Source organism: Anser anser (assembly GCF_964211835.1).
Source record: "Anser anser genome assembly, chromosome: 26".
In the NCBI taxonomy this organism is placed as follows: domain Eukaryota; kingdom Metazoa; phylum Chordata; class Aves; order Anseriformes; family Anatidae; genus Anser; species Anser anser.
In genome coordinates this window covers 280,978-295,874 of record NC_139747.1, presented here as the reverse complement: position 1 = coordinate 295,874, position 14,897 = coordinate 280,978, and the positions used below count along the sequence as shown (strand labels likewise).

The 14,897-nt window shown below is 46.7% G+C and overlaps 1 protein-coding gene and 1 long non-coding RNA gene across 3 annotated transcripts; one reads left to right on the top strand and one right to left on the bottom strand.

Moving 5' to 3' along the window:
• Positions 1–20: 20 nt before the first annotated feature.
• LOC310886650 lies at positions 21–8,677 on the top strand. The gene is made up of 3 exons (XR_014575402.1): positions 21–337; positions 4,197–4,277; positions 8,401–8,677. It is a non-coding gene; the product is annotated as an uncharacterized lncRNA (long non-coding RNA).
• Positions 1,249–12,682, bottom strand: POLB (DNA polymerase beta). Of its 2 annotated transcripts, none has more exons than XM_083811519.1 (14): positions 12,448–12,682; positions 11,947–12,004; positions 11,788–11,854; positions 11,207–11,281; positions 9,866–9,924; positions 8,501–8,550; positions 8,003–8,054; positions 7,192–7,246; positions 7,032–7,104; positions 6,562–6,632; positions 5,739–5,825; positions 4,203–4,267; positions 3,612–3,751; positions 1,249–3,017 (listed from the first exon to the last, which is right to left on the bottom strand). In XM_083811519.1, exons 1-14 carry the CDS (start codon positions 12,572–12,574, stop codon positions 2,923–2,925), a joined length of 1,074 nt encoding a protein of 357 aa, XP_083667645.1. In that variant the 5' UTR covers positions 12,575–12,682; the 3' UTR covers positions 1,249–2,922. The 2 variants fall into 2 exon arrangements, with proteins under 2 accessions (XP_083667645.1, XP_083667646.1); XM_083811520.1 differs by having other exon boundaries at positions 12,071–12,680.
• Positions 12,683–14,897: the final 2,215 nt, after the last annotated feature.

Here is a 14,897-nt window from a genome sequence, read left to right as displayed (position 1 = left end):
CGGCCGCCGCAGGGGGGCGGGGTTCTCGCCGCAGCCGCTGCTCTCGGCGGCCCCTCCGCGCGCGGGCCCCTGGGCGCCGGCGGGCCCCGGTGCGAGGAGAGGCGGCGGGGGCCGGCCCCGCGTTCAGCCGGCCCCGGGCAGCCGCGGCCGCGGCCCCTCGAGGTGCGCGCGGGGCAGGGAGGAGGCCGAGGAGGGGCCCGCTGCGAGCGTGCCCGCGTGGCGCCGCGGACCCCTTCCGCCCCCTCCTCGTTAACGTCCGTGTCGAGCTACCGCTCGCGCTACGCGCAGACAGAAATTGGAGCTCCTCAGCCGTAGTAAGGCCCAGCGGCACCCCGAGGTAAGCAGATGGGCACCCCCGAGTCTGATAAAAGACCTCGCAACCGGGACGGGAGCGAACTCGGCCCGAAGCTGCAGCCAGCGCTGAGGAAGCCCAAATGCAGGCCCTCATCTGCACCGCAGTATCAGCACAGCCCCTTTGACAGACTCCCTTTAACACAAGGCTTGCAGCAGCTGCCTGCTGTCATTGCCTGCTGTTGTGCAGTCCAGTGCTGTGGAAGGAAAAAAGCGTAAGGAACTCAAAGCAACGCAGAATAAGGAATAATAACTTGATGAGAAGGAAAGTTATTTCCAATACCCGAAGGGGGCCTACAGGAAAGCTGTGGAGGGACTCTTCATCAAAGAGTGTAGCAGTAAGTTTTAAACTGAAAGAGGGGAGATTTAATATTAGACATTAGAAAAATTATTTACTAAGAGGGTGGTGAGGCACTGGACAGGCTGCCCAGAGGAGCTGTGGATGCCCCATCCCTGGAAGTGCTCAAGGCCAGGCTGGATGGGGCTTTGAGCAACCTGCTCTAGGGAAAGGTGTCCCTGGCCACTGCAGGGGGGTTGGAACTGGATGATCTTTAAGGTTCCTTCCAACCCAAACTATTCTGTGATACTGTGGAGGGAAAAAAAAAGAAAAACAAAAAACAACTACAGCATTTTATATCGTTTAAGGAAAAAAAAAAAACCAACAACCTCTGAACAAGCCATTTTTCTTCCACCCAGAAAAATTAAGTGTGCTATTGAGAAAGAATACAAGGCCAGCAAATTCAGTCTCCAGTCCCAAGACAAAGTAGTCTTCTGGGCTATCTAGTATTATGGATACTGCATCAGTGTAATGCTGTGTGCTAATGTTGTAAACGCTAAGCTTGTGTTACTGCTTTCGAATGCTTTTAAAAACGACACCTATATAAAGAAGTCAAACAGTGGATTGAAAGGTCACTTTATTTCCGCTGATTGTTGAAGAAAGCACTGAATACAGCAGCTAAACGTCTTTTTACTACGAGGCAGTGGAAGACATCAGATAAGGGAAAAGCAAGAGCATTAGTCTATATATAATCTCTATTACTAAGAATGATCAACACTAATTATATAAGAACAAGTAAAGGTGGTGTTCTGTAGGCTCAAGTAAGGTAAAAAATATCCGTCTGTTCCACAATTCATTCAAGGCTATGTATTCTGACAGTACAAATACAAATTCTTCTCTGACTCCACAAAGGCTGCTAGAGGACCTAACTATTTACAAATCAGTCAACATTATTGAATTAGTAATAGTCAATTGGACTATCTATAAAGTCTCTTATTTGAGTTGGCTTTCCAAGCTTGCACTTCTATATTTGCCTTATAATCCCACAAGGTATCCAGATACAAAGACAGCAATGCATTCCATACAGATGCTCAGTAATATGTCAAAGTTGCTATTTTACTAATCAAAACTAGTCACTCTAAGAAGTTCATAAACAGAATTATTGTCTCAAATACAATTAAGTACTGCAATCTTGATTGGACCTCCTCTCAAGTCCAGAATAGTCATTACCTCTCAAAATGATATAAAAGGAGCTAGCAGAGGTGTCAGGTTTGTATATAAAAAAGTTGAGAACTAGAGACAGATCAGAGGAAAGAGCTAGCAGAACATGCAGTTACGAGGATGCAGATGCTTACATCAAATCAAAAACTGAATCTCGTTCAGGAGAAGGCTGGTTAGCCAACCAAAGAGGTACAGTGTGTCTTCAGAAGCAGGAATGTTGCTGCTAGATTAAATAGTCATCTGTTAAAAGCCTAGCTTGGACAATTTCACTTTTTTTTTTTTGTTTTGAGAGAGTAACTACTAAAAAGCAGAGACCCTGCTTGTTCTTTACCACTCAAAGTTTTTGGATAAGGCTTTCTGTTGGAAAAATAAAGTCACACCCTACATCGAAAATAGAATCTGGGACCTACATCAAGAATGGGTTTTTCTGTCTTTAAAGTTTTATGCAGGAATGTATCTCAGAACACTTCTGAATATTGGGAGAGGGAGAGAAAGAAAGACAGGTTGATTTTCTCTTAACGTACATGATTTTTAATTTTGTCCAGTCACGTCCACATCAAACCCTCCATGAACATTTATAGCTATACCGTTCCTTTTTTGCACTGAAGTCTGTAGAGAGCTGTAAGAAGTTACAACTGAACCAAGGAACAATAAAAGGAATGGGTCAGAACCAAGTCAAATTTTAAAATATTAGAAGCATTAGACCATAAAATCAGAAAAGTAACATCTTTAAGACGCAAGGGATGGTTGTAGCTTAAGGGGGATAAAGTATTTCAGCCTACCAGGACAAATAAATCAAAAGGCAAAGTATCGACACTATCCGGTGTCGATATCTATCATGCCAATAAGATAGTGCCGATGCACTATCTTGCATTAGGATTCTCATCCTCTTTATCTAGAGTGGAGAAAATATTTGATTTTTACTAGACATTTTGCACTAATGCCATGGACTTGCTTTAAAGCATCATTAATGTACGTTTTTTGCAGTTAACATCCAAAGAAAGAATATGCAGTTTCTATGTTCACGAAAAGCTATGAAAATGTCTCTTCAAGTCACAAACCTAGACAAGCAATTATTCACTCCGATCCTTTGGCTCTCTGTATTTCCACTGGATGTAGTCAAAAATGTCTTTCTCGCATTCTACTGGTAGGGCCTCCCCAGCAACTCCTGCAAGCATATTACAGATGCTATTTGAAAGGTGGAAATTCCATACAATCCTGGACTGCCAAATGCATTGCAAGATTAAGACAAACTGCTGTAAGCAAAACAGATTAAAAAAAAAAACAAAAAACAAATGCCCACAGACTCACACAATATTTAGATATTAATTCTCAGTGTCAGAAGAAAAAAGATAACCAATTAACCTTGGGGCTACATGGTTATACAATTAAAATACATATATTTATACAGACATATATACGATATAGTAAGCCCTCCTCCAAAGAGCAACAGAAGGACAAAAAAAGATCATGCTAAAAGAACAAGAAAACATGTGCTGTGCATTACACTGAAAATCCAGCCTGTACATCAGTAAGACTAAGCAGATTAGGTGGCCTGATAGGGTTATTGTATACTGCCTATACGTTAGTAGCCTGCCTCCCCCTGCTATAATGGTGTCAAGTACCAGAAAGGCCACAGTGAAAAATTTCATTAACTACAGTATTTACCAGGACTTCCAATACACTGAGACACCGGTTTAAGGAGATGATCACACAAAACACGGAACTATAAAGAAAACTATGTGTAAAGGCCCAGACTGACCAGTGACGCCCAAGGGACGGATTGTATACTCATTGATTGTGAAGCCCATTTCCAGAGCATGAGTTCTCATGTTCTTATTGAATATATCACTGCCTGTGAAATACAGTACACCACAGTAATATTGATCTTTAGGGATGAACCTAGAATAGAAGTGGAAGAAAAATATAGATTTAGGACAAATATAAAGCTACAAGCCATTTGGAGTTCAGCTGCTCAGCCACTGTTCTAGGTTTGCCGCCTTTTTAAGTGCACACATGCTGGAATTCTGTACATTACTGGTGTTCAGCCACTGCATGGTTATGGTGCTTGCACCAGTGACAAGAAAGAATTTATATCAAAGCAGTATTGATAACATAGGTCATGATTATGAAATTGAATAGAAAGCTATGATTTGAAATACTCTTGCTAATATCCTGTTCTAAACTGGCAGTTGTACAGTGGCTTCTATGCAAGGTAATTGGAAACCTGTTAAATGCTATATTCTAGACATGGGAATAGAAATTTGAATGCAGACTCGAAGCAAATATCTATTATGTAGTAGATAGCTAAAGTGTTTTTTTTGTTTGGTTGGTTTTGTTTTTAAAGGTGTACCTGATATCAATTCTCCTATGTGGATAGGCTGTTCCATCTTCTTTATTTGGCAGCTGACAGACACCCTGAGAGAAGGTAAAGAAAGTGAGAAATTCAAAATGAAGTTAAACATATTTGAGATAGCCCTACAGGGCTCTATTGTTCTTAACAGCCCAGCCCTAGACAACCTTTTGAAATACACATTTCCAAATATATATAATACTGGTTTGATCATCAGTCACCTTGAAGAGCAAAAAAGAATTAAATTCTTATTGAACTGATTAAATATTTTATTAGAAGAGCTGGGTATCATTAGTACTGTGAATCACTGTTTTATGCTGCTAAGAGAACTGTAGTTCAATAGAGTCTATAATTACTTCCTAAGTTATTACAGCAGGAGGAATCACAGGACTTCTTTTCCATCCCTCTACCCTAATTATTATCAGGCTCTTCAGTATGGACAAACATCAGTAAGATGAGGAAAATGCAAACAAAGCTCATGCTAATACAAATAAAAGTACAGATTTTTTTCCCCCGAGATATCCTCTACCATTTTTCATTTCAAACTGCTTTGTAATCTCCATGCAATCCATACATTTAAAGAAAAAGGCTCATATCGAGTTTACGATGACCAAAAATGACAGTGCAATAAGGGTCAGGGAAATGAACCATAATAACATAATGATGAAAAATGTTTACATATTAGACTGTCTCACAGACTACAGCTTCATACTAAGACAACTTCTATTCCTAGCTTTGTTTTGAAAGCTTAACATTGCCTGTGTTTTTGAAGCTATGAAGACTGTTTCCTTCCAGTAACTTGTTTTTCTCATTCTCAGCTACAATCATATTTCCCCTTTTACAACATTCCTTTGTTAGCTTCCACTTTGAAGGCAAGAGCTACTGTACAACTATTTTAAGACTGATAGGATTATGCAGAAAAAGCGGTCAAACTATAATGAGCTTGTAGAACTGTGAATTCAGCCTGCGCTGTTGAGCATCTCCGCTTCTGGCTTACCTATACATACATACATACATATACATATATATATATATATATATGTATTTAGCTTTAAACCCATATGGTATACACAATCAATTTGGCAAAAATGAGGGTAGTTTTGGTTTATTCCTCCTAAAGATCAAGCCTAAAAAGACATTAAGTTTAATTCCCTCTCAGAACGCAACACAAACTAAACTGAAAACAAAGTCTTAACAGGGTTCTTTGAGCTCTAATTTCAACTATAAACAAACAAACAAGTCCTCAACCCTAACAGCCCCTTTTATCTTGGGAAAACAAGTATCTTTTAACTGTAGTTGATATAGTGTGTCACGAAGGTTGTATCAGTGGGGTTCAAAACTAGATGAGTACCTGCAGATTTCTGAATACTGAAATTTTAACGGGAGATTCACTAAAAGGCAACTGAAAAAAAAATAAATAGATAAAAACCAAGAAAACTACAACTCCGGCAGTCTAAGCAAAATTTGACGTGTATATCCTAGTTTCTGTCATGAGAGGTAATCTCCGCCACACTCCCCCACCACAAAAAACCTTACCATGAATTTGGTGTCACCTTTAGACAGCACATCTGTGACAAAGTGGACTTTTTCCAGCTGTTCTACAACTCGATGCAGAAGTTTTGACTAGGAACAGTGACAACACAGAAGAAAAAATTACTTCACAAGCAACAATATCTTACTTGTTTACGCACAGGACATAACCACATAACTACAGGACATCACCATAATGATGTATATGCTATTGCATATGAACTTTGAGGGGGAAAAGATGAGAGTTAATAGTGAGAAGAAGCTAATGAAATTACAATTATGAAATAAGGAGTTTCCTGTGAAATCCATGTCAGATTGCTTCCATTTGAAATGACAAAGCCTCTTTGTTGGTTTGAGTTTTCAACTCTCAAGCAACTAATCTACAGAAGCAACACAAGAAACATAGTATCACTAGGACTTCTCAAGGGTTAGCCGCAACAGATGGTAAGGGCAGCAGGACATTTGCTTCTCTGAAAGCATGTGGCTACATGAAGAGATAGTGCCGCTGCCTTTAATCCCTGCTTTATTCAGCTAGTTCTTAAAATTCTACCTTGTAAAGCATGTGCATCTGGGGAGTTTAAGGGATGAAGATGGAGGGAAGAATAAGAGTAAATATACTACACTGAGAACGCAACATAATGCACAGACCCGAGAAGCGATTTCAAATCCTCAAAATAAACAAGGTGATCAAAGAGTTGAGTTTATTATTACAGTAACAAAAAGATGCAGGAAGCTGCAATGCAAGTCTGAGATTACATATCTTCTGAATTTAAACATGCCCTTCTGGAAGTAACGCACAGTACTGATCCACAATAGCAGAGAAACACACCTGTTTGGATGCTTCAGATGTGAAAGTTGGATGGGTTAAGAGAACATCCATATCACCACTCGACTCTGCACCTAGGCAAGTAAGAAGCAAAGAAAAATCCTGTATAAGACAGAAAGCATATGAACATTGATGAACGTACATCTAACCTCATCTTTCTAGTAGAAAATAGTCAGTGAATATTCAAGGTATTTACAAAAACTGATCTTAAGGGAAGAGAGCCCCACTCTTTTGACATCACCACATTTCTCAGAAAAACAACCAAAAATTTGCTGCTATACTCTCTAGCAATGAAGCACAAACACTTCATTTAAAGGATTTATGTGGACATTTCATCACTGAACTAACCAGTTAAGACAATGCTAACACAGAAAGCTGAATTTTAGCATAAACGCACTCTCCAGAAGAACATATATTAATGAGTCTTGTTTATTAGCCCTAATTAAAACACAACAAGATCGCAGTGTACCAACCTCGTCTAAAACTGCCACAGACTGTAGCAATATACTTTGGGTCAAGGTTCTTTACCTCTTTCAGCACAATTTCCTACGGAAAGAGGACAGATGAGCATTTAAAGGTGCCAGTCATTCATTGGCCCTCACTGCCTCAAGTTCTCAACAGAGACTTTCTTACCTGCATTTGCAGCATTTCTTCCCTTGGGATTCTTTTTTCAAAGTCTTCAAAATATCTGAGTGTAGAATAAAAGCGTCTGACTTAGTGGTAAGGGTCACATCTTAGAATTCTTGACAATTAAACGTGTTATCAGAAGAAACAATAAACATTGTCTCACCAAAAGCTCCCCGTTCTCACCACAAAGAATTTAGAAAATATCCTTCCAAGCAATAGATGTGCAAGTTTGACAGTGCTTAGAAGATAGCTTCATGCTTGTTTTTCCACTATATCTAAAGAGCTGCTATGACTTGGGAGTAATATTACCATATGGTCAGTGGTTTATATTTACATAGCACTCCGAAAATAAAAAAGGTATCTGACAAAACTCGGTCCATCAGCAATAAGCAGGAACAGGTCCCTCACCCCTGGTCAGAGGTGGCCTACGTTGCCAAAAGCCAAATAAAGCTCCTTGAATAGTTATACACGGAGCCGTAGAAAACAGACTGCCAGCCTGCTCCTTGGCCATGGAAAAGAGGCCAGGTGAAACAATGATGCCTGACCAGCAGGCACATTCTTCCCTTTTGCAGCACCAGAACCACCGACAGGAGGTACTAGCAGTGGTACCGCGGCCTGGGAGCCACACATTACCTGACATGTGTGACTCATCCATTCCAATCCCTACTGAATTTCAACTCCAATGAAACAAAAGCAAAAAACTGCCAAAAAGCATGCAGATGAAACAGGACTCATTGGCCTGTGTAACCTTACATTACATTCTGGTGTCTAAAGGAGTCATTAGAAAAGCCAAGCACTTGCACCCAAGAAAGCTTACTTCAACCCAATTCGCTGGTGATGGGTCAGCTTGTGCTCATTTTTTCTCAGATCTAGAAGGATTAGTGAAAACAAATTACTTGAGGGTAAAAAGTCTTACAGTAAGTTTCCAACAATGCAAAGGTGATGCAAATGAAGAGTATCTAACAAGCAAATAGCAACCTCAAACACAACGAAGAGATTTTAAGCAGACTGCTCAACAGCTGATAGCATGAGAAGAAATGATTAGCGCACCTTCCTGATAAAGACTTCAATGGACTATTCACTTGAGAGACAAAATTCAATGTTATTTTCAGTGTAATCTCTTTATATAAGTACTTTATTGTAAACGCGTATATAATGCCTTTAGCCTGTTCACTAACTTCAGCTTTTTTTTTCTTGTAAATATACTTTCCCCAGAAGGAAGGCACATCCGCTATCGCAGTACTATTGTGAAACAGGCAGCTTGACAAAAGAAACTTTATTGGAGTGTGAACTGATGACCCGAAGTTACACTCACCCTCTAGAGTTTTAATTCCTTCCTCAACAAACTTCCTGGCAGCAGCTGGACTACAAAGAGACAAAGCAAGATGCAATCAGGAACAGCAAGAGTCTTACAACACTGAAAAGGACGTTTGTATTCATAGTAACTCCCTGGGTTCTTTGAGGCCAAGATTAAAGTTGCTTCTAATGCTTACCTTTTGGCATGCACATTTTCAATTTTTACTTTGAAACAGAGATGGCTATCCAAGGCTTGGCCTGCACATTTTTAGCACTGACAGAACTATATAGTGACGTATAATTTAAAAAAGCAAATAAATTAACAAAATCTCACCAAACAGGCAATAGTGCTTTAGACAGCTATACTGGGATGTAACTGGATGTGCGATAAGAACTACTTTAACCGTGAATAGTCTCTAAACCAGCTGATAGCAGCAACAACAAAAGTGTCTTTAGAGTAGCATTTAAAAACAAACAGAAACAAACAAAAAATCCACAAGGCTCCAGCTTGCAACCTCCAGTACAACAAAGTAGTCCCAATTCCAATTTGGCTGGAGACTTTGTGACAATCACAACATCAGTATCCTCAAACTTTGAGCAAATCTTCGGAGAATTACTGGAGATCCATAACATTCTCTGTCCTCAACCTCAAGGGTCTTGAATACTGCTCTTCCCTCCCCCTCCCCATAACATTCTACTCTGCTTTGTTTCTGAGGACTCACAGGTCCCTAATTCAGTCAAACCTATTCTCAGCAAGCGGTATCACAGCCCCACACACTCAGGAAACTGATCTCTACCACTGTTGTTTTTTGATGCATGTGCGTGAAAGCTGAGCTCTTTTCTGCTGGGGATTCCCTAAGCACAGAACAGAAACTGGAACAGGTTTGGGACCTTCTAACAGCACCTTTCTGAAAAGCCCCCTCCTTTTTTTTTTTTTTGGGGGGGGGGGGGGGGGGGGGGGAGCTTTTTCAGGACTCTGCTTCTTTTACAAACAGCACCAAAATACCATTATCCCTGGCCAAATTTCACACTGTAAGTCCCAAAGACTCCTACTTCACCTAAGCAATTCTACTCTTCTGTATTTTTCATGGTTATGTTTTTAATCACCTATTTTCTCCTTCCCTTTTCAGCTTGCACACAGGAGCTTTCCACTTCCATTCCTCTACTGCAAAGTCTGTAATTGACAACTGTCTTTTCTTCTTGTGCAATTGTCTCCGCAACTCTGAGGTCTTGGTGTGGGTACTACAGCAGCAGCCCAAACTCATTCTTTTCAGAATTTATAATCACACAATTTCTGTTTATAACTCCACCAAATAAAACAAACAAGAACAAGCAAATGAACAAGCAACAACAACAAAACACCACCAAAATAACTAAGCGTTACCCAATGCCAGTAACTCGTGTCAGGAGGTTGATAGATGCACTTGTATCATCTTGTCGAATCTGCAAAAACAAAACAACACAAACCAAGTCTTCTTTGCTCCATTTGCAGTACATAAAGGAAGCTTAAGAAGATAAAACAACTTGGTCAGATTCTGCTTGGGAGAGCTACTACAAATCAGAACAAAACAGCACCAACAGTAGAACTGTGCATTGCTACAGTGCCATATGTACCTTGCCTACAAACTATCTTGACTTCCCATGCGAAGGTGAACAGCATGCTTAAAACTCAGAACTCAACAGCCTTCCAGAGTCATAATTCCACTTCTCACGGAAAACATTCACATACTGATTATATAATCTCAAATATTTTCAGAAGTAGGTAATACTGAAACTTTGGCAGAACTTCTAGTTGCTTGCTTTGTACTCAGCACAGACTCCACGTCAACCATTCAACAGCGCCAAGTGCAAGGTCCTGCAGCTGGGTCGGGGCAATCCCAAGCACAAACACAGGCTGGGTGGAGAATGGGTTCAGAGCAGCCCCTAGGAGAAGGACCTGGGGGTGTCGGTTGATGAGAAACTCAAAAAGAGCTGGCAATGTGCGTTTGCAGCCCAGAAAGCCACCCGTGTCCTGGGCTGGATCAAAAGTAGCATGACCAGCTGGTCAAGGGAGGTGATTCTCCCCCTCTGCTCCTCTCTCCTGAGACCACAGCTGGAGCCCTGCATTCAGCTCTGGGGCCCCCAGCACAGAAAGGACAGACCTATTAGAGCGCGTCCAGAGGAGGTCCATGCGGATGACCAGAGGGCTGGAACACCTATCTACAAAAACAGACTGAGGGAGTTGGGGCGGTTCAGCCTGGAGAAGAGAAGGCTCTGGGCAGACCTCCGAGTGGCCTTCCAATACCTAAATGGGGCCTAGAGGAAAGCTGTGGAGGGACTCCTTGTCAGACAGCGTAGTGAAAGGACAAGAAGTAATGGCTTTAAGCTAAAAGAGGATGGATTCAGATTAGATGTTAGAAAGAAGCTCTTTACAAAGAGGGTGGTGAGGCACTGGCACAGGCTGCCCAGAGGAGCTGTGGATGCCCCATCCCTAGAAGTGCTCAAGGCCAGGCTGGATGGGGCTTTGAGCAACCTGGTCTAGGGAAAGGTGTCCCTGGCCACTGCAGGGGGGTTGGAACTGGATGATCTTTAAGGTTCCTTCCAACCCAAGCCATTCTGTGATTCTAATGCTTGACTTGAGTCTCACCACAGAGAGCATTAGAAATTGCACATAGCAAGCAGGCTACGTTGCGACGTACAAAGAAAACCAAGTACCGAGAAATACAGCACAAGGGAAGAAACACACCTTTTCCAATTTGCGTAGTTTTCCAGTGGATAAAAACTCATCAATTTTCTCTGCTATTTTAGCACCAACTCCGTCCTAAATATTTGGGGAGAAGGAAACACCAGTTAACCTCAGGATCACTTATAGCCAGGAAAAAAAGAAAGCTCCACAGAAAGAACTATGATGTCATTTAAACCACAATAAAACATCGGTCCATAAGGGAACAACAGCATGCAGGGTTCCACACGAGCAGCATAAATGCAGTAGTTCAACGACTGTATTATTTTTTCTAGACGAGGCTTTGATTTCGACTGTCCTCCAAATTTAGCGGGGCAGTAAAGCAACGAAGGGGAAATCTGCCACCACAGAAGCCCTTCACGCACAGAGACAGCTGGAGGCCCCAGGTGACTCTGTGAGACCCCCGCAGCAGCCACACGCCGCACCCACGCCCTGCCCCGAGCTGGCCGCTGGGACGAGGAGCTGGCACGGGCCGGGCCGCCCTTGCACCGCCCCCCTCCTCCCGGGAACCGCAGCCCCACCGCGGCGTCGCCCCCCCGGCTGCCGCCGGGTGTGCCGCCGGCAGGCAGGGCACGGACACCTACCAGCTTCTTGGCTTCGGCCCCGCTCCGTATCTCGCTGGGGTACCGGGCGATAACGGAGGCTGCCTTCCTGCGGAACAGCGCGGGTCAACGCCCAGCCCGGGCGGGGCCCTGCAGACCCCGCACGGGAACCCGGGGGCGGCGGGGGGGGGGGGGGGTTACCTGTACGCGTTGTACTTGTGGATGGCCCGGTTCACGTTCCGCTCGTAATTCGCCAGCTCTGCGGGGAGAAACACGGTTGGAGCGGCCGAGGCGCGGCGCGGCGCGGCTCCCTCCCCCCCCTTACCCGTCAGGAGGTCCGTGATGCCCTGGTTGGGGCTCCCCGCCGGGGCCTTCCGCTTGCTCATCGCGGGCGGCGGCACCGGGCGGCGGCACCCGGCAGAAACGACGCGGCGGCGCTTCCGGCGGTGACGTCAGTGCGCGCGACCGCCTTCACGCGCACGCGCGTCCCCGCGGCCGCGCCGGCGCGGTGCGGGCGCCGGGAGGAGCTTCGTGCCTCAGCCGCTGCGAGGCCTCCCGAAGCTGAAGTGCTGGCTGCCTGCTATTTCTAGTTTTTTTTTTCGCCTGGTAAGCTTTCTTATCACTGCAAGCATACCTCAACACCCCATTCCTTCCTCCTACGCAACGTAACATCTCTGCAAAAACCACAGAAGCGCTCCTTACGTGTGGCCACGTGCATCCTGACCGATGCTGTTCCTCTGAATGTCGACCTAGCACGAGTCTTCTCCCCGCGCCAAGCAAACCCAGGAAGCAGCTTGTCGTTACGGTATGCGTGCCCACGGAGCAGCATCCCTGCTATGCGTGGCACTTCCTGCGCTTTTGTTACCAATTCTGGTGCCAAAACATTTTTTTTCCTCGTGTTTCTTGTTAGACCGCCCCATCCAGCCCTTGTCCCCCCCCTCCAAGCCCCGCCCCCTTTATCAAGCCCCGCCCACCTCAGACGAAGCACCCCTCGTGCCCCGCCCCCACGTGCCCCGCCCCCACGTGCCCCGCCCATCTAAGCCCCGCCCCCTTTCCCAGGCCCCGCCCCCTTTTCCAGGCCCCGCCCCTACAGCAGGCCAGGTGCAGCAGGCAGCAGCCAGCCGAGGGCGCCCAGAGGTCGGCCGAGCCCGTGTCGAAGATGACACGGAACAGCTGGGGGGGGGGGGGTGTCCGCAGGGAGATGGTGCCGTAGTACTGCGCCGCGGGGGGGGGGGGGGGGGGCACAGCCTGCAGTGTCATTGTCCCCATCCCCCCCCCCCCCCCCCGGGCCATAACCCACCCCCCGACCCCATAACCCCCCCGGCTCCTTCCCCCCCAACATGTCCCCATAACACCCCCACACCCCCCTCCCACCCCACATCCGGGGTTGAACCCCAAAACTGGGGGGGGGGGAAGGCCCAAAATTAGGGGGGAACACAAAATTAGGGGGAAGAAGCCTAATATTAGGGGGGAAGGCCAAAATAGGAGGGTGGGGGAACCCAAAATTGGGGGGGGGGGGCCAAAATCAGGTGGGTGAATCCCCAAATTAGGGGGAAAGAACCCCAAAATTGTGGAGGGAACCCCAAAATTGGGTGGAAGAACCCTAATATTAGGGCAGAAACCCAAAAAAGGATGATGGGGGGGGATCCCCCCACCAGGGATTTCCCCCTCCCCCAGGATTTCCCCCTCCCCCAGGGATTCCCCCCCAATACTGCCCCCCCCCCCAGGTGTACCCCCACCCCAGTTGTGTCACTCCACTGTCTCCCCCCAAAGGTGACCACCCCCTGTATCCAGGTGCCCTCCCCCAGATGTCCACCTCCCAGAAAATTAAGGGGGTTCCCCAAAATTAGGGGGGAATCCCCAAAATTTGGGCTGTGAAGCCCCAAATTAGGGGGAAGGAACCCAAAAATTGTGGGAGGCAACCCCAAAATTGGGGGGAAGAACCCTTAAATGGAAGGGTGGAACTCCAAAATTGAGGGGGGGACCCCCAAAACTGGGGTGGAATCCCCAAAACTCGGGGGGGGCAAAGCCCCAAATTAGGGGAAGGAACCACAAAAATGTGGTGAGAACCCCAACATTGGGGGAAAGAACCTTAGTATTAGGGTGGCAGGCCAAAAAAGATGGTGGGGGACCCCAAAATTGTGTGGGGAATCCCCGGAATTGGGGGGGAATTCCCAAAATTGGGGGGAGAAGCCCAAAACTGGGAGGGCGAACCCCCAAATTAGGGGAAGGACCCCCGGCGGCCCCCCGGGTGGCCCAGATGACCCACCCTGGTGGCCCCCGGCGGGCCCCCGGAGCACCCCATAGGACCCACCCCTGTGACCCCCGGCAGGCCCCCAGGCGCCCATAGGACCCACCCTGGTGACTGCCGGCGGGCCCCCTGGCGCCCCAGAGCACCCACCCCAGTGACCCCGACGGGCCCCCGGGCAGCCCATAGGGCCCACCCCGGTGACCCCCGGTGGGCCCCCGGGCACCACATAGGACCCACCCGGTGACCCCCGATGGGCCCCCTGGCACCCCGGAGCACCCACCCCGGTGACCCCCAGCGGGCCCCTTGCGCCCCGGAGCACCCACCCCGGTGACCTGGGGTGCTTGTACACAGTGCACTGAGCTGCACTGAGCTGTACACAGCAGGGGCTTGCATTTGGGGGGGGTGTTGGGAGCTGCTTGTACAATGCAGGGATCTGCATCTGGGGGGGTTGGGAGCTGCTTGTACACCTTTGGGACTTGCATCTGGGGGGGTTGGGAGCTGCTTGTACGCTGCAGGGTCCTGCCTTGTGCAGGGTTTGTAGCTGCTTGTACAGCTTTGGGGTCTGCAGCTGGGGGGGGGTGGGAGGTGCTTGTCTGCTGTAGGTGGCCACGTTGGGGGAGCTGGGAGCTGCTTGTACACTTTTGGGGCCTGTGTTTGGGGGGGGTTGGGAGTGGCTTTTGCACTGTAGGTGCTGGCCTTGGGCGTGGTTGTGAGCTGCTTGTACACTCTAGGGGCCTCCCTCTGGGGGGGGTTGGGGCCTCCCACTGGGGGTGATTGGGAGCTGCTTGTACACTGTAGGGGTCTGGGTCTTGGGGGGGGGTGGGGCTGTTTGTACACCTTTGGGACTTGCCTCTGCGGAGGGTGGGGAGTTGCTTGTACGCCTTTGGGGCCTGTGTTTGGG